This window comes from Polistes canadensis, unplaced genomic scaffold, assembly GCF_001313835.1.
Source record: "Polistes canadensis isolate GaletaPanama2010 unplaced genomic scaffold, ASM131383v1 scaffold_186, whole genome shotgun sequence".
NCBI classification, from domain to species: domain Eukaryota; kingdom Metazoa; phylum Arthropoda; class Insecta; order Hymenoptera; family Vespidae; genus Polistes; species Polistes canadensis.
The window spans coordinates 215,750-232,444 of record NW_014569733.1 but is presented as its reverse complement, the minus strand read 5'-3'; the positions used below and the strand labels follow the sequence as shown (position 1 = coordinate 232,444).

At 25.9% G+C, this 16,695-nt stretch overlaps 2 protein-coding genes across 3 annotated transcripts; both read right to left on the bottom strand.

Moving 5' to 3' along the window:
* Window positions 1-1,465: 1,465 nt before the first annotated feature.
* On the bottom strand, window positions 1,466-5,513 carry LOC106789490 (sphingomyelin phosphodiesterase 4). 2 transcript variants are annotated; one of them, XM_014753718.1, is made up of 14 exons: window positions 5,332-5,513; window positions 4,771-5,070; window positions 4,597-4,699; window positions 4,272-4,503; window positions 3,978-4,200; window positions 3,795-3,907; window positions 3,568-3,726; window positions 3,336-3,507; window positions 3,079-3,264; window positions 2,774-2,992; window positions 2,582-2,674; window positions 2,307-2,483; window positions 1,990-2,219; window positions 1,466-1,894 (listed from the first exon to the last, which is right to left on the bottom strand). In XM_014753718.1, the coding sequence occupies exons 1-14, from the start codon at window positions 5,356-5,358 to the stop codon at window positions 1,756-1,758; spliced, it is 2,373 nt and encodes a 790-aa protein (XP_014609204.1). In that variant the 5' UTR covers window positions 5,359-5,513; the 3' UTR covers window positions 1,466-1,755. The 2 variants fall into 2 exon arrangements, with proteins under 2 accessions (XP_014609204.1, XP_014609205.1); XM_014753719.1 differs by having other exon boundaries at window positions 1,468-1,894; window positions 3,978-4,188.
* Window positions 5,514-5,976: 463 nt separating this feature from the next.
* LOC106789489 (solute carrier family 23 member 2) lies at window positions 5,977-15,006 on the bottom strand. The gene is made up of 13 exons (XM_014753717.1): window positions 14,836-15,006; window positions 10,992-11,120; window positions 9,983-10,140; window positions 8,823-9,028; window positions 8,314-8,440; window positions 8,090-8,210; window positions 7,618-7,873; window positions 7,406-7,534; window positions 7,139-7,297; window positions 6,960-7,039; window positions 6,695-6,836; window positions 6,463-6,598; window positions 5,977-6,249 (listed from the first exon to the last, which is right to left on the bottom strand). Exons 1-13 carry the CDS (start codon window positions 14,866-14,868, stop codon window positions 6,168-6,170), a joined length of 1,758 nt encoding a protein of 585 aa, XP_014609203.1. The 5' UTR covers window positions 14,869-15,006; the 3' UTR covers window positions 5,977-6,167.
* Between the last annotated feature and the right edge of the window lie 1,689 nt (window positions 15,007-16,695).

Sequence of the window (16,695 nt, the reverse complement as noted above, 5' to 3'; positions counted from 1 at the left end):
TTCAAGTTTTCATCTACCTCGATGAAAGATTTTTTTTTTTTTTTTTTTTTTTTTTTTATAGTTACCGATAACGAATTTCGTTTTTTTTTGTTTGTTTATGAATTCTTATCTATCGATTATCTAATCGTTCGAAAAATAGCAAAGAAATTAAATCCCTTTTTCTTCTTTGATAAAATTCTATCGAATATTAACAAAAAAAATATGCATTATTTTTACTAATTTTAATTAATATCAATTTAAAAAAGATATCCGAGAGAAAGGTTCCCTTTACTGTTTTTCTTTTCTCTCTTCTTTTATTTATTTTTGTTAAATGAAAATTTACTCGAGATTAGGTGTCTCGTTGATAAAGAGTACACCTTCGTTAAGCGCTATGCAGTCGCTAATAAAAGTCCGAAACTTTATTGCAGAGCAGGAAAAATTGGACTGAGTTAAAGTATTTTTATTTTACTTTTTTTTTTTTTTTTTTTCTTATTACAGGAAGACTGGAATTAAGAGAAATTAGTAATCTCATACTTTTATTGTAATTATTTCGTAAGAATTTTTGTTTTCTTTTTATTTAAATTAAAAAAATTCTTATTAATTTAAATATTTGTTTAACCCACATCGTTATTTTATTCTAATCCTTTTTCTCTAATATAAAAAAATGATAAATGAACAGCTGCAGGTGTGCTTGATAATAATGGCATTTCGATGAGGCTTATCTTTTCTCTTCCTAGTATTAAAAAGATTACAGAAAAATATACGATGATATAAAATGTAATAAACATGAAAAAAAAAGACGAGAATGTTTTATTATAACAATCTGTTTTCTATTCATTTGTTAATGGAATTATAATAAAATAATGTCGCGGATTTTTAATAAAATAATACTATTCTTCTATATATATATTTTTTAAATATATAACAACAAATATAAATATTCCATAACAAAACATAAGTATGCATTAATGATTTTCATTTGAATATACTTATAAGATACCATAAAAAATTTTCAATAAAAAAAAGACTAGTATAATTAATTTAAACATAAACAATTACAAATCTCAACATTATTTATTGGCCAATCCAATGGAATATACGTTATAATATCTCAATAATATTACAACGGTAGTTGATTCTCGGATCGGAAAGGGTACAATTTTCGTCAGATCTTGCAACGTATCTTTCACAATATCGACGTTAACGAACTGTGTTCCATGTATATACATATTCTGAGTACATATGTACACATACGTCCTGGACAGATCTGTATACGTAATACGACTAATAGAAGAAATCATAATTGATGGTATGCACGTAATATTGATTGAATAATGATACTTCTACCGCAATAAATTGTATCCCATTTTCAAGATAACTCTTTACCGATGTTAATGCTTAACTGAAGATTTGGGATTGGTTATTTATTTATTTACCAGTGAATCTAGTTTCATCTTTTTTATTTTTGTTTGTTTTTTTTTATTAATAATTCTTTTCAACAATAGTTATACAAAATTATATTAATTTATTCCTTGGTCAATGTTAATAATCTGTTAAAAAGTTTACACAAAAATATATTGTGTATAAATAATATTGTTAATATTATAGATTTCAAACTAATTTATACATCCAAAATTTATTAACTACTATATCTTTTTGTTTTTATATCCTGTGGAGTCTCATTCTCACATATAAATTAATTTATTATATTAGATAAAACAATTTGCATGAATTGTTCATTCCTTTTTGTTCATTTTACAAATTTAGATTATTTGTTTAGTTTATTGAAAAAGCTGTTGTATTTGGTCTAAAAGTATTTGTACTTGATTTGAACCATGGTTCGAAAATTGCTCGTATTAATATATAAATAGACCATACAAAGAAAATTATGCACAATAACCATAGTACTCCATAACTGTGAACCGACAAAGAGAAAAAGAATATTAAAATAGTTTCTTAAGGAAGAATTACGATAAAATATGTTCATAACGACAAAATAATAGTACGTACTTTGTTATTCGTGCTATAGACATCATCGCAAATATAGAAATCAAGAAACTGTAATTAGATAATCGTCTTAAGCTCAATCTAGGAGGTATAAGCTCTTCATGACCGCTTGAAAAACCATTCATCGTTCGTTTAGGAAGTTGTACAACTGTGGTTGGTGGTATAAGTATTTGTCGACAAATATTTCCAAGAAAATTTTGTTTTATGTACAAAGTATTTATCTCATGTTGATACTAAAAATAAAGATAAACATTTTTATTCGATTTAAAATCAATTAATTCGTATAATCGACGCTTTATAGCATTATAAAAAAATATTACCTTTTTATTAATATAAGTACAAAATTTATATAAATTTCTAACTAGAAAAGGACACTCGTTGGAACGAACTGGCTGTAATTCTGGATCTCCCATATATTCAATATATCGGAAATTTGTTCTTCCATCCGATATTGGTACAAAAAGACCTGGTCTGCTTGAATCTAACGAGGAATCCATCTAAATGTAATAAAGATTGAACTATTAGCTTCACAAAGTAAAATTAGTTTACAATTGTTACGAGTTAACAAAGAGAAGTAAAGAATATTTGAAATAACCTGATACTGTTGATGAAAAGAAGTCGAGAGGATACTTTCGTGATATTCTTGATCAGGGGTGATAGTAATTTGTGGAATATCTTCTATTGAAATCTAAAAAGCAACATATTTGTTTGATTATTTTTGGATACGAAGAGTTATAAGTGTTACATTTTATACACAATTTTATTTTATTAAATAAAGTATATTTACTTCGAAAATTTCGATCAATTGTTGTTGAGCGTTTGCTAAAAATAAAGGAACTCTACGACGTTCTTCTATAGAAATATCATCGGATGAATTGTCTTCCCCGAAAAAGAATTCCCATATGCCAACTAAAAATTGTTGACTCTGTTTTCTCTTTTCTAATGCTTCGATTAAACTCGTTGCTGTTACATGTGCTTGTTTGATTATACTTAAGAAAAAGCTTATCTAAAATAAAAAATCCTCTATTAACAAATGGAAACAAATGATTGCTATTTATTGTATCAGTATTAATAATAAAAAATAATAAATACTTGTGTAATAATGGCTACTGAAAACATAGGAATGTATTGATACGTTGGTCCTTCAAGTTCCATAATTTGTTGTCTTACTATTGATGTCCACTGACTAGATTGCATGCGACTTCTGTTAAGATTGGCATCATCCATACAACTTTCTATTTCTGATAATATTCTTGCTAAATGAGGTTGAGAGAATACCTTCAAAAAGATAAAAAGAATGATATATTTATAAAAGAGTTTCAAATTATATACAACAGCTTGTTTATTACCTTTGTAACTCTAAATAACATCAAAGCATTCTTTGGTGCTACTAAATCAGTTCTCATAAAACGAGGTAATAATTGTTGGAATATTACTGTATAAGCTAATAGATTATTAGCAACAAATGCAATCCATCTATTGGGATTATGTATTTTGCCTCTCTCTTCTTCTTCTGGCCTTCTATAATTGTATAATATATAAATTTTATATCGTTAATATATTATGATCTCACACACATACCCTTGTTTTGTATATGTTACTCCTGGAACATATCTCCATGGTTGAATAAAGCTCAACCATGCCTCTAATATTAATCTAAATGAACTGTCTAAAGGCCAATGGTATATAGCTTTTCGAAGAAATATGTATATTTTTCCTTGGACAGATGGCAAAATAATCCTTTAAAATCAATAAAATATTAGTATCTTATTTATGCAATATAGCTGCATAAGAACATAAGATGATACCTTTTTAATTCATCCATGGCACTTTTATCTCCAGTTGAACTATTTGCAAATTCGTGTAAAGTTTTTATAAAAGCTCTTACTAAGCGTATATGTTCACCAGAATGAATGCTATGCTATAATAACATTGTTATGTTGAAATAGTTTAAAAAACAAAAAATATATTATAAATTACATTATGCTTACACGATGTGGAATAGGAGTAGAATAAGACATATTCATTTGAGAAGGCATATGATCATCTTCGGTATATTCCATCCAAAAATCAAGGAATACTTGAATTACTGTTTCGCTTCTCCATACTTGAGGCAGACATTGTTGTTGAGGAACTCCTACCACTAAATTGGTAGATCCCGGTGATAATATTGATGCTCTCAACAGTCGTGGAGTTTGTAATCTATGAAAATCTCTAATTTAAATTTTAACGCTAATAAGGAGACAAAGCGCATTTCTTCTTCGCAACAAAAAATAATATCATACCTTTTATTTTCAGGCATATGCATTAATTTTCTTTGAGGAGTTTTCTTTATGTAGGGTCCAATTATTGGTAAAACCGTTGAATTATCTCTTGGTAAAAAATGATGCAAATAATAATGAGCCGATTGGACATAAACCGTTTCCCAATTTGCCCAAACATTTTCTTGTTGCTGTAATTGCAGCCAAGGATTTGTCAAATGATAAGCAAAATGAAAAATATAATACTCAAAGGGATATGTGTAATAACGTTAAGGATCATTTTTTTTTTTGTTGAATTTGATATTTCGACAAAATAAAAATTGTAATGTGCGAAAATACTGAAGGATACTCATACATAAAGCTGATGGAACTCTTGTACCTTGGTCATCTCTAAATTTATCAAGATAGAAAGGTGGTATTACACCTTCTTCTAACATTGAACGTATCTTCGACTGAAATTATATTAACAATAAATGTAAAATATACAAAGTCTTTCCAATTATATAAAAAGTATATAACTTACCGGTAAATACGATATCGGAAAATTATATTTTAAATAACAATCTGGAAGTAATTTATAACAAAGAGAAAATATTGGTCCAAGCGGGCTAAGAAAATTATACAGTATTTCATATTCTTGTGGATTCTTTTTGTAAGTAATATAATGCAAGCCCCAACCGATATTGTCTGTTATTCCAAATAAAGAATCTATTATCATTGGAAATACATGTTGGAGTTCTGTAGTACTTGATTCGTCAATTAACATTGCCAATTCGTGACATCGTTGTACTAATGGCATACTTAAATATCTCTGTACCCTTATCTGCAAACAAATCTTCTTCTTACTGTTACTATTAAATACATTGATATCTTTTATTCAAAATACTTTAATAAAAATAATGCATACTACAAAATTAAATTCTGACACACAATATAAATTCATATTGTTTAAAAGAGATTACTTTAAATTTCATTTAAAGTTATTAATTTAATATCATGTATATAAAAGATAGGTTAAGATTAGACTTTTGTTTAGGTTAGAATTGAAATTTGATAAAAAACAAGAAAATTTTATAAAAACTACCGTAGCAATATCCGTCGAAGTAGCCATTATTACACTTTTTTATATTTTTAAAATTACAATACTATGAATATCTAAATATTATCGACTGTATACAAATGTAAACGAATAACGATTCGTATTATTTGATTTATTTCGCGCTAATTTTACTATCGTCTACGAAATAAAAACAAGAATTATCTTCTGTCACTCGGTTAACCAATCATAAGAAATCCCTCGTCTTATAGTATTGCGTCAACCAATCAGAGATAATTTATCGATTTTCATATTGTGTCGACCAATAAAAAACAATGAATCGACTTGCATTATTGCATCAAACAATTAGAAAAAATTCATTGACTTGCATTGTATCTGCATCTACTATTTTACGTAGAAAACAAATGTTTTGTTATAATTCTGTATTTATTTCGTAAAAATCTATAGTTATTTCATAAATTAATTTAATTATACGATTTAACGCTAATATATATTTATTTTATATCTGTATTATGAGAAAAAAACCTAAAATGGACGCTTTTCGTATTTTTAATGATTTCAATAAATATTCTTTTAGCACAATAAATTTAATTAATTAATATATATATATATATATATATATATATATACGTTTTTATTATATAATACATATTGATATTATTATATCGAGCATATTTATAACGTAAATCTTAACTTATATTATTATTTAATTTCATGAATGCACATTTCTTATGCAAAATATATTATATTGTAATACAAATTATATCTTACTATTTATTAATCTATGATACAATAAGAATCATATTTTATTACTAGCAAATTTTTTTTTTTAATGTAATCTAATGTAAATGCAAAAATATGTTTTATTTTTGTCTACTACACCTACAGATACCAGGGCTTGGTCGATAGGTCGGTGAAAATGGCAAATATGACGTCCATTTCCATCTAAAATATAAAATATTCTTTTATAGTTAGTTTTTCTTTACTACAAAGATGAAATTACACAACGTATAATTACGTCAATTATACAGTAGTCCGGATATTATTAACGTCATAAAGTGAAGTCGATTAAAATGGGGAGGTCACGTGGCGCGTATAGATTAGGTACGAACCGATTATAAAAATAATAATCATTAACAAGGTGAATGAATATATTACCTTCTTAATAATTCCATTCCAAAAGGAAAATCAAATGTATTTGGTACATATTCCGTGCTTTGTTTTTCATCAGACGTTTCAACATTTAATTCCATTTCTTTCGACCAAGCTTCTAAACCTCGTTCCTCGTCAGTACCTTAATTTTTATTAAAATTATATATATATATATATATATTAAATAGATTTCTATGAGAAACATTGTGTGACATTTTAATTAATGAATCTATCATACCTGGTATTATATTATCTAATAAACAACCAATCACGCCACCAACTAATATAGTTGTACTTAATAATACTGTGATAACACCATCAGCAATATCATTGCCAGTGTTTATTACATTTGAGTGTTTTATCATCCATTTGGATAGTACCTAAATATTAAAAGAGATGAAAATCATTCGAATTATTGGATTATTACATTTTTGAAGAAACATTGTTAAATATAATAGAACAAAAACATACGTTTATCCGATTATTTTATTATTAAAACGTACCATAGGAAAAAATATAGAAAATCCTAGAATATATAAATTTCTCGCAGAGTTTAAATTTATATATTGCAAAGCTGACAAACCTACGAATGAAAATAATGTATTATTTCGATATTTTATCGAAACGCGGGGAGATGTGTTTAAATTAAAATAAAAAAAAAAGAAATTTAATTATAACATACCAAATGCGCATATCATACCGAACATGACGCAAAAAATACCACCAACTATCGGTTCTGGTATAATAATAAAGACAGCACCAAATTTACTAATCAAACCTTGCAAGATCATTAATACGCAAGCCCATTGTATGACTCTACGGCTTCCAACTTTCGTTACACCTAATCAAAACGAAAAAAAAATATATGTTACATACATAATGTTAATTTTGTTTACATAAGAATTCTAATTTAAAGATGATGTAATTAATAAAGTGGTCGAACGTGTACCTATAGTGCCAACATTTTCACCAAAGGTATTTGTACCATTGCCACTACCCCAAAGACCAGCTAACATTGTTCCAAGACCTTCTATTCCTATTCCACGATTAATAGCGTGAACTGGTGGAGGTGGAGCACCTATATTTATTATTTCATTATTATTAATAAACATACACATATACATATTTATTAATATAATCCATTATTTACATGATCCTTACCACACATTCTAGAAGTAGTAGGATAATAACTGATAGATTCGACAGTACAAGCTAATACACCTGCTAACATTCCAAGGACACCTGATAAACTGACCGTTGGTATACCCCATTGACCAGGATATGGAATTCGAAACCATGGAGAATCGCTGATAATTTTAATTTTACTATCGGATCTAGCAGGATGACCGACTGGCAATGTATCGGTAAACGTTAAAATCGTACAGATTATCCACATTACTATAATTGTCAGTAGCACCTAAGGATAATATCGTCATTTTCTATAATAAGATTTATAAATAATTCTCAACGGAAGTAATAATTCTTTATGGATATTAACGATCTTTTAGAAACAATCGATATGCATGGAAGAACACGAGAAGTATCGTAAAATGTATCGTTAAAGCGTATAACTACGTATTATATGAATTGTTCGAAGATACAAAGGTTTAATATAAACCCATATAAAACTTACTGGAAATAATTTAAATAATTCGAACCATATGACTCGTAATCCGTGACCCTTGCGATACATTATTATTGGAACTGATACATTGACCAATATTTGTGAATACATCGTGAGCATTAATATCGTTCTATATAAATAAACAATAATTTTCAATCGAAAAAAGTTTATCATCGAAAATATCCTAATCTTTAATATTGTGTTTAAGTAGAAATAAACATATTGTATCATACCCAGCAGCAATTCCCCAATGCTTTGACGCAGCTTCAGCAGCATTTTCGAAAAGAGATAATCCGACGAGTGAAACGGTTGGTACGATTGTTAAAGGAGTTATAAATTTTAACAAGTATCCGATAATTCCTTAGAGATATAATTAATTAAATTCATATAATTTGAACATTATTTTTGTGAAAATATATTATAAAAATTAAAAAAAAAATTAAGAACGTCACATTCTTAATGTTAATTAATAATATTTTTTCTACGTTGATATAGATCAACACATTTTTCAATCTTTTCTTTTATATCTATTTCAATACTTATTATTATATTTATCATACACGTAAAAATACAATTGTTACCGCAATGTTTTTGAGAAAGATAAAAATAATATTCTACGAGAATTTTTCTACAAATCTTTTATACACATTATATTCATTTATTCGCGTTTTGGTATAAATAATTATGATTTAATAATTTAATATATGATTGGATATCGGGAATTGATTTAATAAAACTTTACCTCCAAATCCAACAATAACTTGAAACAATGCAGATATTGCAATTGCACCGGACAATTCTCTCATACGAATTTGCCATAATTCCGTTCGATTTTCGTTAGACATATTCTCCAAGACCTCTGGTGCTGGACATTTCCATTGTGGTAGACTCAATATGGCAAGTGTTGGTACTAAAAACGATATCGTACCACCTTGTACCAAAGGTAATCTGTTTTTAAGATATAATAAAAGAAGAAGATAAATATAAATTAAAAATTCATTTGGATAATCAATTAATGAATATGAATGCGTTTAAATTGTCATTTGTTTCATTTTGTTTTCCTTTTTTCTTTTCCTCCTTTCGTATAAAAAATAATTTCAAACATTCTTTATCGATCAAGATTTGAAATTATAAACAAGACGATGCACGTTAGTTTGATGTACATAGTACGATCTGTGATCGGAGATTTAAAAAAAAAAAAATAAAAAAGAAGGAAACTCATACGCTTTCATCCTTTTATTATTCAGATTCTATTAAAGATAATACTTAATGACAAGAGGTATAATTCACTCGTTTTTCTAACACCAATGATTTACTCTTTACAATAATTTATGTACTAGGCATGAGAATCTATGAATGTATAATCAATGTCTCGAATACGTAATATTATAAGTATTTTATAATTTACAAACATTTTATAAAATTTATATTTATATTTACATTACGAATAACGTTCAAACAAATGTTTATGGAACATATTTTATCAATTATTTCCAAAATTCTCAAGATTAATGATAAAAAATATGTGTTCATACAGATGTGTTTGTGAACACGATCAACAAAAAATGTGTTTAATTTAATAATCAATAATGAAATGATTTTTGTACAAATAAGAAGAAAAAAAAGAAAAAAGGAAAAGAATTCCAATTTTGTTTTCTTTTTCTTTTTCTATGAAATATAATACTCATCGAAATCGATTTAAAAATAATAAATCATTCGTTTCGATAATTCGATTCTTAAATAAAGAATGATAATCCATTGAGTAATGATATTTTATGTCTATAATTAATCATTCATTTAATCTGTTTCTAATATGTGCACACACAATACACGGTAGTTAACGTAAAAAGATAGATATCGTAATACAGAAATAATGAAAATAATCATAGATAATACTATCACCTGCATCCTATTGTTGTTTGTAATAGTGTTACAAGACCAGTTACAAAGATCATCGTTGAGATTATGTAACTTCTTGCAGGATCATCTTCAGCCATACAAAGTGCTGGCGTTAGAATAAATGGAATCGAAACGATTGCACCTATCATCGTTAAGTAATGCTACAAAACATAAAATAAACATATACATAATAAAAACACATACACATTTTGTTACAATTAAACATAATTAACTCAATGCTTCTATTTATGTAATTAATATTTTTTAAATATTATTGGTCAGCATTTTTGTAAAATAATTGGTGTCACTGTTAATTAATTGTACGATAATGCATATCAACGAACAATAAAACTGTCTTATATTTACGTAAGTGATAATTACAATTTCGAATTTAAAATATTTTCTTGAATATACAGACAATTTATTTGACTATCATATTTGATTTTCTTATCATACTGGCTATCGTAAAGTAATAAAAAATACATCATTCTATTTAAAAAAAAAGAAAATAATCGTGTGAAATCTCTTCTACGGTAATATTTATGCAAAAGAAATAATACTATATATACATTAATTATTAATTTTTAGATGTGTAAATATCTCGAGAAGAAATGAATAGATTTCTTGTTCATGCTTTACAAGGATATCGTAAAAAACAAATATATATATATGTATATATATAGTTCCATTTAAAAAGCACACGATAAAAAAAAAAATGCTGACACTGAGTTTTAATTAGGCGACTTCCATTTACGCACTGTTAGTGGGATTACTTTATTAATATTTCACTATGAATATTATTAATACGGATATACTTTTTTTTTTTTTAATTTACTTACGTATATTATTTGAGAATATTGATTTAATAATGATTAACTTTAATTATAATTTTATAGAAATATAGAATTTTTCATTTTTTTGTTTAAATTAAATTTCATACATTCTCATTTAATTTCGCTATATATTGTTAAGTTTTTATATAAAATAATAATAATAATAATAATAATAATACCTGAAGTGCCATGAAAAGGCATAAATACCATGGTGGTATATCGTCGATGCCATAAGTAATATCAGCTGCTCTGTTTTGAGAATTTTTTTGCGTTTCTTGCGTATCAGTTTTAGTGGAATTTTCCAAATCCTAAAATAAATTGATTGAATGAGAAATATTTTGAAATTCCATTTGATTTTACTTACGATTAAAAAGAAATTAAAATTTGAGTGAGAAAGGGAACGTATAAAGAAGAAAAAAAAAAAAAACACCTCTTTTTCCTCGATCGTTTATCTTGAAAAACCGGATTAACGATTCTCTTGTGACTGTTCATTTAAAATTACGAGAAAAATGCTGTTTCAAATGAGATTACATAAGAATACATATTACGAACTATAAATTCTATTTTGTAGAGCATCAAGATATTGCCTCTAAGCGTAAAATTCTAATAATGATGATGATGATGATGATGAGAATGATGATGATGATGATGAGAAATATTCAAGCTCGAGTAGCTTTGACATTCTAAGAAACAAAGGAAAACTGTTAAATCGATCTAAAATCTTTAATAGAAATGAGGAAACATTTTTTTTTTTCTAAAATTAATTATCCCTCATTTACATTTTCTATTCGTTCGTACGGATACTTCACACTGCAAAATTGATCATCACGATAATTGTGTGATTTTATATTACATTATAATCGCAATTTTATTATTTGATTAACTTGTAATAAATACAATTAAGGAAAGTGATTAATTGTGACTTGTAATTTTGTTATTTATCTTATACAATCACATAAATACGTTCCAAGAAATCCTTTCTTTAATGATAATATGTGATATCAAAAATAATTACGAGAACAAAATAAATTGAATTGATTTCTTTTTCTCGATTAATATGATTTACATTGTTGCACGGAAATATATTATTAAAATATATACTTTTTTTACAATAATTAAGATTGTCATTAATCAAAAGGAAACGATGATGTACGAATAATTATTTGGCTATAGAATTATATTTTTCTTACATTTATTTTTTTTCGATAAACATGTAAACAAAATTTTGATTATAATATAATAGAATAAAATTTAAGGAAATATAACATAATTATATACGAATTCACAAGTAGATAGTAACTCATTCGATAGGACAGCATGATTTACGAGTATTTATTATTCTTATTTATTTTAATTTCGTTTTCATAATATTCGAAAAAGAAATCTAATTTAATACCATAAATAAATTGTGAACCTATCTATATCTCGAGATTAGATAAGCTTTGAAATGAAGATTGAAATTCTTAGATTTGAGAATATAAATTCTGTAAATCGAAAAAATCTGTAAAACATTAGCACGTTACACACATTGTCCGGATATTCTATATAATGTCCAGAAAGTTTCTAATAATTAATAAAATATGTTTCATATAGATGTGTGTTTCAAGCACGAGAAAGGGGAAGGGGGAAGAATCCGAAGGTGAGATTTTGTTGTTTCTTCCCCCCTTCCTTTAAGCACACCCCACTGAACATACATTTTATAAATGAATCGAAAATTATTATGTAAATATTTTGTACATATATTTAAATTTTCATAATTTGTTTTACTAACAATAGCACTTAAAATTACTTCTTCCTTTTTCCCTCAATCTTTAAAAACAATCAAATAATACACATTTTCTAGATTAATCTAAACCTTTCGTACATTCTATACGATATCTGAAACTTGTTTTTATTTCTTTCGAGAGAATTCCATAAAATATTCTTCGCTAATGAAAATGTAATACAATTCACGTGCAGTTTTTTTTGCATTAACCGCAACATATATAACATATTAATACTTTGCCGGCCGCTGTCATGATGATGTTTCATATCGACGTTTGTATAGGTAAATATATTATTGCAAAACAAATATAATACTATAATAATTCAAAAAATATCACCGTTGACGAGCAGTGGAACCTGTGTGAATTTCGGCACTTCGATAAATGTACGCCCGGCAAAGTGTTAATATATTTAACATTAAACACATTCGTAATAGTTAACTCAAACATTGATACACAAGAAAGAAGAGGAGTCTGTGCCAAGATATAAATTCTAAGTAAAGTTCCACAAGATGTATAAATTTTTTTGTTGTTGGTCAACGTAACGATTAAAAATATTATACAAAGATTCGATTAATCATTTTCAGAAAATGAAATAGATGATGATGATGATGATGGTGATGATGATTCATCGAATAATGTAACGTCCTTGGAATTATTGAACTGGTAAATATAAATTTAAAGCATAGACGGGTTGAATCAAGATAACAATTCACGTGATACGTTTAATTAAAAACGTGGTTCTCGCATCGTTGCTATTTAATTGAGCGAAGTGCATCTCTCACGATCTAAGGATCTTTTAACATTATGATTGATTTATATCGAATATCACAGAGGGAACATTCATTCTCAGTGAATACATAAGAGGTTTTAATTAACCGATTAGAATCTAAAAATACATTAATACATTCGTATTATTCATTTTGAAATTATGATTACACTAATAATAAGATATGTATATGTGTAATCTTCGTATATAATATAATTGAGGATAAATTATTATTTAATAATCTTATTTTTTTGTTTCTTTTTTTTCAGTTTAGAAATGATAAATAAATATTAGAAAATAAATTCATTTCTGAATATGTGATAAAAAGGATTAAACGTTACGTTAGATGTTAGAAGAAGGTTACTTTCAAATCATCTTTTTATGATATAATTATTTAAGAAAAATATTAAACAGTTTTGTTGGAATATATACAGGGTGTTTTATAAATGCTTGTCAATATTTTAGAGATATCTACAATAGTGTTTCTTAACTAATTACGTGCCCCGTGAATTAATATATTTATTTAAGGACAAAGTGAAGTATTGAACAACATTAATGAAAGAAAAAAAGACGGATGCTTTTATAATGAAGTATAATTACTTTTAATGTTTAACAAATTTATAAGCTTTTATTATTACTTTTAATATAATTAATGTTCTTTCCATTCGAATATTTTTCATAAGTAAAGTAAAAGTAAATAATAGTGTATGTAAAAATCATTTTGTTGTTACAATTCTTATGAGAATAACAAACTTTTTATCCTACGTTTTGATAAACATTATTTTCTAATATTTAATAAGATCAAAAAAGTATTAGAAACTAAACAGGCATATCCAATTTCTTTAATAATCAATAATTCGAAAACAAAGTTATATCATGTGACATTTTTTTACTTGGATTTTTTACTTGTGATAGTACTTGTGCGTGCAAAGTATTGATATGTATTTATGAAACACCTTGTATATATACATATATGTATACATATATCATACAATTACTTTCTTAATAATTCTTCTTAATAATTTAGCGATAAGAACAAATACGAGGAACTGACCGAAAAGATAATAAAGCAACAATTAAAAAAAAATATATTGATAATGATTTATTGTTTCGGAATTATGTTAACCCATTATTATCGGATAATGTAAACATGTTATTTAGATTTTTCATTTGAATATTCTGAAAAATACGAATAAAGAAATTTTCATATATATATGTCTTTAAATAAATTTATAAATATTATTATAAAAACGATTCTCGAAATTTTTCTTGGAAAATGCCATAACAAATGTTTCACGAATAAAAATAATTATATATGTTTTTAATATTCTATTTTATTTCACGATATTAAACAACGTTTCAACGTCAATAATGTTAATAATGTAAATTTATTTCGCGTTACACCAATTTAATCTATTTAATTCTATAGGAATCTACAAAAAATAGATATATATATATATACATGATATATAATTATACAAATTTACTTACCATTTCACTCAATTGTATTCCGTTTTCTGGCATACTGATAGAACTATAAAAACTATATAACGTTTTACAAAATTCACCTAATCAATGTCATGTACGTATATTTAAAAATTACACTTTTCAATTGTCGAGATTTTATTCTCTTTTCCAACACTGGATTATTAAATATCTCAAATTATTGTACACAAAAAAAAAAGAAAAGAAAAACGCATACATGTGTGCATATATATATATNATATATATATATATATATATATATATATATATATATATAATGTTAATAATATAAAGCAAATATTAAGAAAAAATTGTTATCTTCGATCGTTTAGTAGTGAGCCGTACTACCTTCTTAATCTGAAGCTAAAAGCGTACTGTCAATAGAAATGATTGCGTCTCGATATACCATTAAATGTCTGTTAAGAAACTGTTTGTACCCATCGGGGTTAAATATTTCGACATTTTCAAAAATTGATAATAAAAATATCATCGCGTATTTCATATAAACGCTTTCATAGAATGAAACTTTTCATTCTTTCTATCTATCACTTGTTCTCTTTTTTTTCTTTCTTTCTTTCTTTCTATTTAATTATTTCTAAACAATAACTAGAAGAACTATAAATATTAAAACTTATTTCTAAGATCTGTTGTATAACTTCTATACTTTTCTGTTTGGCAAAGTTGTTAACCAATTAAAGTTAACCGATATATATATATATATATATATATATCTAGATCATTGCCAAAAGTATATATACGTGTTATACTCATATAAAATGAATAATATGTATATACCATGCTATTACGTAGGATAAACATGTGGTAACGCAATGTAATGTGCAATGTAAATTCATATGTATGATATGTATATAATCTTTTATTTCTTATTATAATTAACTTTTTGCATGAAGTTATGCGCGCAATAATCCCTCGTGTTATTGTACAATTGTATATATTTATAATAATCTAGCGAGAATGTGGTTTGGTTAAAAAAAAAAAAAACATGAATAAATTATTAACGCGAGTAACTAGAAGTCAGTAAAAAAGTTATACATTTTAATGACTTAAGTTTATAATATGTTTATTTTCAACGATTTTTATGTAAAGACTACTAAGAAATTAAAATTAATTGTTAGTATAATTTCGATGCGTCTGATCATGTAAATCCACAAATATTATATGCTCAAACATTATTCAAAGATTTTCTCTCGAGCAATATAATTTATAAATTTGCATAAATAAATTCTGAATTTTTTTACAATATTCTAAATTATCTTTCAATGCAATGTTTTCAAAGGCAGAGAATGATATGATCCAATTTTTTAAAGTACAATTCATTATTACGACTTCCTGGAATTTTTTCTGCATATTTTGGAAAATGAGCTAGATTTGCATGTAGAAAAATTTCTATTAAGAAATAAATTTACTTACTTATTATATTTTAAATATATAACATATACGCGTTGCAGGTATGCTAAAAAGATATGAAAGATTTTTTTAAATGAATAAAATATTCGCGCAAAGTAAATTGTTTCCAAAAAGCGATAGTTGATTGGTCGATTTAAATTTTGAAAGCCAATGAGCTTTCTCTTATATGGACTACGGTGATTGTATTTTATCTTCAAATTAGTATCTACTGTATAATTAATGTTTAAGGTGAAATGTTAACAATTTTTTGATAAAAAAATAGAAAATATTAGTAAAATCAATCGATAGTTTACATTCAACTTTGAATGTTTTTAGAAATTATTGAAAATTATTTTGTTTCCCTTTACAAAAATGATAGATTTTAAACGTAAGTTAAGCTTGTGCATTTGTACGAAGTGGCGCTACAGTCGCATTTGCTATTTCGTAAGAAATGCTTCG